Source organism: Narcine bancroftii, chromosome 5 (assembly GCF_036971445.1).
Source record: "Narcine bancroftii isolate sNarBan1 chromosome 5, sNarBan1.hap1, whole genome shotgun sequence".
Lineage (NCBI taxonomy): Eukaryota > Metazoa > Chordata > Chondrichthyes > Torpediniformes > Narcinidae > Narcine > Narcine bancroftii.
In genome coordinates this window covers 210,315,710-210,324,124 of record NC_091473.1, presented here as the reverse complement: position 1 = coordinate 210,324,124, position 8,415 = coordinate 210,315,710, and the positions used below count along the sequence as shown (strand labels likewise).

Sequence of the window (8,415 nt, the reverse complement as noted above, 5' to 3'; positions counted from 1 at the left end):
CAATGAACCAGACACTGCCTCACTTTGACTTTTAGTGCAGTTTTTATTTATTGTTGTAAGATGCTTTATATGAATGTTTGCTCTGTGATGCTACCGCAAAACAACGAATTTCCTGACGTTAATGACAATAAATTGTGATTCTGTAAAGAGATGGCAGCGTTTACACCCACAATGCACTGGGTGCCTGAAACTGATCTACCTCAGCCGCCTTAATGAGGACAAACAAACCTCAACTAAAGCACGTGATGTGCCTTTTTGGCGTCATCGCGCACATCGCCCGATGACTCATCCCCGCTCCCCATCTTCCACCAATGCTCACCTTCGGAAACCCGTCACTCTCCCGGACCCGCCTCCACACCAATCACCCCCACGCGTCCCAATCTCCCCGTCGGATTCGCCATTGGAAACTGTCAATCATGCTCCCTCGCACCTGCGCGCTGGCCCACTGAGGGGGGGAAGGGGTCGCCCAAAGGAGAGGTCGGAAACGCCGGAGGATCTCAGCGGCGTTCGCAGGAGGTAAAGATCTATCCCTGACGGGGCGGGCCTGAGCCCTTCTTCAGGGGCTGTCAAAAGCCGGCAGCGCCTGAATTAAAAGGCTGGGAAGAAACGGCAGGAGGAGGAGAACAGAGCGACAGACAAAAGGTGTTAATGGGATGTGGAGGGGAGGACAGGAGAGAGGGAAGGGGAGGACTGGTGGGGGGTGGGTTGGCTGTGTGGAAGCAGAACTGGAGGAACAGGGCACAGAGGGGACGGGGTGGGGAGAGAGAGATGGAGAGGAAAGTGGACATGAGGATAGATAGGGAGGGAGGGTGAAGTCTGCAGACACCGTGAAATGCTGCAGGAACTCAGCATGTGGTCGGTGTCTGGGTTTAAAAGGCAGATGGGTGAAGATGGGTCAGTTCCAGGTGGACTTTTTTGGGAATGATTGCCGTGGGGGGATCTGAGATGCCTGGAATGTAAGGGGTGTGGGCATATTCTGAGGGGTTGCCCTGCTGACGAGCTGCGCTTTCCTCTCGTTGAATTAGCCGCGATCACTTAGTGCAGTGCAGTGTTTCTCAAACTTTTTTCACTCGCATATCACTTTAACTATTCTCTCTGTCGTCGGTGCTCTGATTAGTAAGGGATTGCTTAAGGTGATATGTGAGTGGGAAGGGAAGGTTGAGAATCACTTCTCTAGACACAATTGTTACTGAGACATTTTACTTGAGAAAAATTCCCATTTGGCCCCATTTCCTTCGGAGTTCTGAAACTGCACATAACGAGTCAATGAAAACAGTGGTTTTCAACCTTTTTTCTTTCCACTCACATACCACCTGAGGCAATCCCTTATTAATCACAGAGCACCTGTGGCATAGGGAATACTTAAAGTGGTATGTGAGTGGAAAGACAAAGGTTGAGAACCACTGGTGTAGTAGGACAGACAAAAGATATTAATTGGATCTGGTTGGAAGGTTAGGCAAGAAAGAGGCAAGAATTGATGGTGAGACTGGCTGTGTGAAAACAGAGTTGGGGAAAGGAGACAGAAAGAGAAGATTTGTAGATGGAGGTGCCAACATCCAGGTCTGTGTGTTCTCCTCGTAACTTGCCCATCCCTGCCCCACTTATCTGGCCTCTGACCTTACTTGACTCTCAGATGTGGCTGAATTCCTGCCACCAGCACAGTCGTTACCAAGGACCCTCTCCCATCTCCCCATCACCTCCCCCCCCCCCCCCCCCACCATTGCCGCTCAGGGAGCCCCGTGTGCAGTTGGGAGAGTATGTGACTTGGGCAGGATCACATGGGCTGATAGCGGCTGAGGGACGGGTCTCTGATTCGAGTCAGGTGGTTGGAAGTTGGCGAATCTTTAGACGTCACAATGGAAAGGTGATGTGGGGATGCAGTTTACATGCATGCTTTGGAGCTTTAGAGTTGCGTTACACAGAAGTTTCAGTACCATTGAGGATTCTGGGTAATAATGTGATCATCAACCTGCTAAACAAAAGCTGTCGTGTGCCTTCTGCTTAAAAATCTGAAATAATTCCTGATTTCTCCCTCAGATTGTTGCATGTTTCCTAGGTTCATAACAAGTTCCTTGCTCGTTAATCTTTGTTTCCTCGTCTCCTTTCCATCAAATCATATCACACTAGTTTCTCTATGCTAAATTTCACCCACTATGTGTCTATCTGTCCGTGATTATCCCTCTCGCAGTTCAAGACCCTTCCATGGTTTGTCAAGTTGCTGGCCAAGCCTCCGGAGTGTGTCGTCCTGGAACATTGGCTGCAGAGAATATCTTTCTCCCTCTCACTCCTCCATCTTCTCTTCACAGGGTTAAGAAAACAGTGCGTTTCCAGGCAGGAAGCTTCAGACAACGCCACATTGTGGTCTGACACTCCGACTGGATACCTCGGAACCTTTGTGTCAGCCAGTTTTATCAGTGGATTAGGAGCGCAGAGATCACAGCACAGAGAAACCCTACACCCGTTGAATGCGTGAATTGGACCAGCCAATTGGCCGACATGGAGGGTCAGGTGACCAGTGACACAGCAGATAAAACACTCCAAAGTGAAGTGTGCGGTGAGGAAGGGCTTTCTGTGGACTTGCTGGGAACGCATCCCTGTGCTCACACTGGGGAGAGACCGTTCCCCTGTTCCGAATGTGGGGATGGATTCGCCAGCTCGGAGGCACTGCTGCAACACCAATGTGTCCACATGATGGGGAGCCCATTCCTGTGCTCTGACTGTGGGAAGAGCTTTCCAACCTTTCAGGACCTGGAGGAGCACGGGTGTGTTCCCCCTGGGGAGAGTCTGTTCATCTGTCATGTGTGTGGGAAGGGGTTCACCCAGTCCTCCAGCCTCCTGCAGCACCAAAACATTCACTCTGGGGAGAGAGACTTTAAGTGCAATGTATGTGGGAAGGAGTTTTCTCGTTCGTCACACCTGCAACAACATCAGAGAATTCACACCGGGGAGAAACCGTTCACCTGTTCCCTGTGTGGGAAGGGGTTTTCTTGGCCCTCGGGTCTGCAGGTACACCAGCGGGTTCACACTGGGGAGAAACCTTTCACCTGCTCCCTGTGCGGGAAGGGGTTCTCTCAGCTCTCTGGCCTGCGGACACACCAGCGGGTTCACACGGGGGAGAAGCCGTTTACCTGCTACCCATGTGGGAAGGTATTCTCTCGATCCTCGCATCTGCTACAACACCAGAGAATTCACACTGGGGAGAGACCGTTCACTTGTTCCCTGTGCGGAAAGGGCTTTTCTCAGCCCTCTGGCCTGCGGGCACACCAGCGGGTTCACACCGGAGAAAGACCATTTCCCTGCTCCCTATGTGGGAAAGGGTTCTCTCAGTCTTCCGCATTGTTGACCCACCAGAGAGTTCACACCGGGGAGAAACCGTTCACTTGCAGCAAGTGCGGGAAGGGGTTTGCTGATTCCTCCTCTCTGCAGGCTCACCAGAGAGTTCACACCGGGGAGAAACCGTTCACCTGCTCCCTGTGCGGGAAGGGGTTCTCTTGGCATTCAGGCCTGCAGGTACACCAACAAGTTCACTCTGGTGAGAGGCCATTCACCTGCTCCCTGTGCGGGAAGGGGTTTTCTTGGCCCTCTGCCCTGCAGGCCCACCAACGAGTTCACACCGGGGAGAAACCGTTCACTTGCTCCCTATGTGGGATCGGCTTCACTCATTCCACCAACCTCCAAAGGCACCTGAGAGTTCACACCGGGGAGAGATCATTCTCTCCCAGCAAGTGCGGAAAGGGATTCACCGATTCCTGCTCTCTGCAGACCCACTGATGAATTTGCACCAGGAAGAGACTGTTCACCTTCTGGGGAATGTTTCAATCTGCCCTACAGTCTGTGGCTGGGCTTTTGTCGAGATCATAAACCAGACGTTAACTGCTAGATGTGACTTAGCTGTGCAAGTGCACTTTGGTGTTTGAAATTCGTTGTTTGAATCTCTGCTGCAAACTGCTGGATTTGCAGATTAGGTAAGGTCATGCAGTATCCATAGAAAGGAAAGGGCATTTGATATTTTGGGCCTGAGCCCTTCCCTAGGATTTACAAAAATGAGAGATTTTCCTGAATAAAAAGGGTGAGGGGAAAGGGAGTAGCAGACGCTTCAATGTGGACACTGATGGGAGGGTAGAAGAGAGAGAAGCTGAGAAGTGCAGGAGAGAGGGTTCAGGACATCTGATGGGAGAAGGAACTGAAGGGGGTGTGGAGCTGGAAGAGAGGGAACAGGGGTAACAGAAACTGGAGGTTGATATTGATGCCACCTGGTTGGAGAGGGTCTGAACGGAATATAAGATGCAATGCACATTAGTGCTGGAGAAACTCAGCAGGACACACAGTGACCACAGGAAGGGAAAGGCAGTCGGCATTTCGGACCTGGATCCTTCATTGGGAATATGGAAAAACAGACTCACTCAAATGAAAAGGAGGTCCCTCCAGTTTGCAAGTTGTGTCGACAATTGGGGTCCAGATTGTTGTTCCGATGGGGTTTTTCCTTGTAGCTCCAGTCTGTGTGTTTGTATAACCCCCAGTCAGCCTGCTGCACCTGTTCAACTGATTTTTTTTATCTAAACTGCATCAGGTCTGCTGGGTTGGCTGGTACGGACAGACCCTGTCTGACCTATACCTTGATGGACATTGAATAAAACTGGCTGCAACTGGAAGATTTTGACCTCATTCTTGTCTTCCGAAGCACCTTCTAGTCAATGTTATCTCCAGACCCAACAGTGTGTACTGTAGCTGTCTGTGCCCCTGTAATGTTATTATTTGGTGACCTGTGGATTTCTCCCACCAGTGATTTTTGTCCCCTTATTATTCTCTACCCAGATCAATTTAACATTCTGCTCCTCAGAAACTATATAATCTTTCCCTATCATCCTGATCTCACCGTGAATTAAGAGTGCTACCCCACCTCCTGTATCTTCCTACCCTTCCAAATTCTCTGACAATCCTGGGTATTTAATTCCCAGTCATCTCCAACCTGCAATCATGTTTGTGTCTTGACCCCTTTAAACTTTGTGCCAACAGTTGTTTCCTTGTTTCCAATGTTCTGGGCATTCAGATAAAGTGCCCTCACACTCGGTGTCCTTTTCTTCAGTCAAGTTGCAATGTGACCTTTTCTGTCTCTTACATTAAATTTTTTTCTGTCTTCACTTTCTTTCCCTTTTTTTTAACCTTTTGCTTCTATCTCAATTTTACTTCCTTCTGTCTCCCTGTAGATGATGCCATTCCCCTGCCACAGTACTAACCCTCCCCAACAGCACAGGCAAACAATCCCCCCTGGGATATTGATCCCAGTCCTACCCAGGTGTAGATCATTCAGACAGGCTGGGTGGAACTGGGGGATGAACCATGGAGGTGAATGCAGAGAAATACAGTCAGAGGAGCCCTGACAAGGGGTTGATGGAATGTATCCGTGTTCACTTCCTTGATCAGCACGTTACAGAATCCACGAGGAAACGATTTTCCTGGGAATAAATTGGAGATGTAAATTTCAGCTGCAGACCAGGTCTTCCAGAGAGTGAGAGAATCATTTATCAGAATACTAGATTTTTGTTTTAATGGGGAAAAATATATTTTGCCACTTCCAATGAATTTGTTGATGACATTTTTAACCCCGGCATATCGTGGTCCAGAAAACACTCTGACTCTGATAGAACACCCCATGTGAGCCCTTTTTATGACATCATATTTAACCCTGCCTTCATGCCAATCACACCCAATCCTGCCCCCATCTTCCTTGAATTCAAAGGGTGTCCTGGATCCACCTACTCCTGTCTCTTCTGTGGATTCTCATCTCTTGTATCTGCACACTGAACTCCAAAATTCAGATTTATTGCCAGAGTACATAACATGTCATCACATACAACCCTGAAATTCCTGGGGCCAGACAGATTTTCTATGTATTTGTAGCTCAAAGAAACTGCACTCGGGAGATTTGTATACAAGAGTGAAATCTAAACGAGTGGTAAGCAGTGTTCCGCAGAGGTCGGTGCTGGGTCTGCAACGGATCACGATCTAGATTAATGACCTGGGAGAGGAGACCGAGTGCAAGTGTATCTTAGTTTGCTATTGACACTAAATTGAGAGGTAAAGCAAATTGTGCAGAGGATACAGAATCTGCAGGGGGTATATCGATAGATTAAGTGAGTGAGCAAGGGTCTGGCAGATGGAGTAAAATGTTGGTAAATGTGAGGCTATCCACTTTGGAAGGAAGAAATGGAAGATCAGATTATTATTTAAAAAGCAAGCGATTGTAGCATGCTACCACGCAGAAGGATTTGGGAGAGCTTGTACATGAATCATAAAAGGTTGGTTTGCAGGTGGAGTAGGAGATCAAGAAGGCAAATGGAATGTTAGCTATCATTGCTTGAGGCATTGAATTCAGGAGCAGGGAGGTTATATGGCAACAGGGTACTGGTGAATGTGCATTTGGAGTACTGCGTGCAATTCTGGTCTCCTTACTTGAGGAAGAGTGTACTGGCTTTGAACGCAGTGCAGAGAAGGTTCCCCGAGATGAAGAGGTTAGCAGATGAGATATTGTGTCTTCTGGGTCTGTGCTCACTTGAATCTCGAAGAATGAGAGGAGATCTTCGAGAAACCTATAAAATTATGAAAGCCGTAGATAAGATAGAGGTAGGTAGATTGTATCCATTGGTGGGGGAGGCCAGATCTAGGAGGTGTAGCTTTAAGATTCAGGGTAGTAGATTTAGGAGGGAGAAGAGGTGCTGCTTTTCCCAGAGGATGATTAATCGATGGAATTTTCTGCCCATTGAAGCAGTGGAGGTGACCTCAGTAAATGTATTTGAAAAGATTGGATCAATTTTTACATAGAAGGGGAAAATTAAGGGATGTGGGGAAAAGACAGGAAAATGAAAATAAGCCCATCATCAGATCGGACAAGCTCTCGCTGAATGGTGGAACAGATATGACGGACTGGATGGCCAACTCCTGCTCCTATTTCTTATGTTATTAGAAGCAAGTGCAAACAAGCCGATTGTACAATACAGAAAATAAATATTCAATCACAAATAAAGTGCAAAGTAAGAGCCCTTAAATGAGTCTTTGAGTTTGTTGTTTAGGAGACTGATGGCGGAGGGGTAGCAGGTGTTCCTGAATCTGCTGGTACCTCTTAACTCTTTCCTGATGGCATCAACGAGAACAGCATATCTTGGATGGTGTGGATCCTTGATGATTGCTCCTGCTTTTTGACGTGTCCATTTTGAGGTTCTTGATGGTAGGGAGAGTTGTTTTTTACTGTAATGTACTGGGCAGTTTCTGGAGCACCAGGCATTGTGGGTAATGTCAACGGTCTCTCGTGAAACAGCAGAGACCAAGAGCTTGTTCAATCACCTCCACAACAACAACAAAAAAACTCCAACATATTCAGGTTTATTGCTGCAAGGATCCAATGGCAGAGACAGGTGGTTTTGAGTCCAGACCAGTGGACATCTCAAGATGGTGGCGCTGCTGTCGTTGGTGCAGACCCGGGAGGAGCGGGACAGCAGAGATGCATCTGTCAGTGTTTCTCCATGAGGTCCAACTGCCTGGTGTTTCCATCGAATGCCCTGCGCAGGTTTCAACTGCCTGTAGAACGGAGCTGGTGGCAGTTTAACTGAACATCAAAGATCCAACAGTGGGTTCCTTGAATGGCGATGCCCAAGGTTCGGCAGCCCAGACCTCGAGTGTTATGGACTCAGAGGAAGAAGTGGAACGGCGCAGGTCACCAGAGTGGAAGAACAAGTCTCGGAGAAGGTCCTGCAGGGAACCACAGCATTAATGCGACGTGGGGGTTCACGGTGCAAGGGCTCACACCAGGATGCCAGGTGGAGACCAGTTTTTGGGACACAGATAGCAAGATAATAATAAAATTTATTGTAATATACAATGTACAAATACTCTGAAATTCGTACTGGTCTCAGACATACAGATAGTTCATAATGAAACCATAGTATACAGTGAAGTACATTTTTTAAAAAAAGCTACTGCACAGTATAGGTCCTTCGCCCACAGTGTTGTACTGATCAACTGTCTCAAATTTCACCACTGCAGAATCCTGCATTTTTTCTAGTTTCATGTATCTAAAAAGAGACAATAAATATTCACAGTTACTGTAGTGCAAGCAAACAAGCAGCTTTACGAAGGTACAGACAATCCTTCATAGTGGTGTAGAGCAAGTCTATGATCAGTGCAACGGGGTGGTGGGGGTTCAAGAGCCGTTGAAAGATAGGTCAGGAATTTGTGAGGTTGCCGATGGGGAGCAGGGCTCCTGAAAGACCCTGAATGCTGGCAGCTTCCTTATCACGACTGGGGTTCGCAACAGGGGTCGAGGAGGGTGACCTGGATGCCTTGAGCCCGGAATTGATGCACTGGACAGGGCTGCACAGCTGCGAAGAGCAGGCATTGGAAGAGGCGACAGGATCCTAG

At 48.2% G+C, this 8,415-nt stretch overlaps 1 protein-coding gene across 1 annotated transcript; it reads left to right on the top strand.

The window, feature by feature from the left end:
- The first annotated feature begins 359 nt into the window (after positions 1–359).
- Positions 360–7,040, top strand: LOC138764702 (zinc finger protein 229-like). The gene is made up of 2 exons (XM_069940950.1): positions 360–516; positions 2,307–7,040. The coding sequence occupies exon 2, from the start codon at positions 2,497–2,499 to the stop codon at positions 3,769–3,771; it is 1,275 nt and encodes a 424-aa protein (XP_069797051.1). The 5' UTR covers positions 360–516; positions 2,307–2,496; the 3' UTR covers positions 3,772–7,040.
- The last annotated feature ends 1,375 nt before the right edge of the window (positions 7,041–8,415 follow it).

Coding starts and splice junctions, on each gene's coding strand:
- LOC138764702 (XM_069940950.1), top strand. CDS start 2,497: ATGGAGGGTCAGGTGACCAGTGACACAGCAGATAAAACACTCCAAAGT.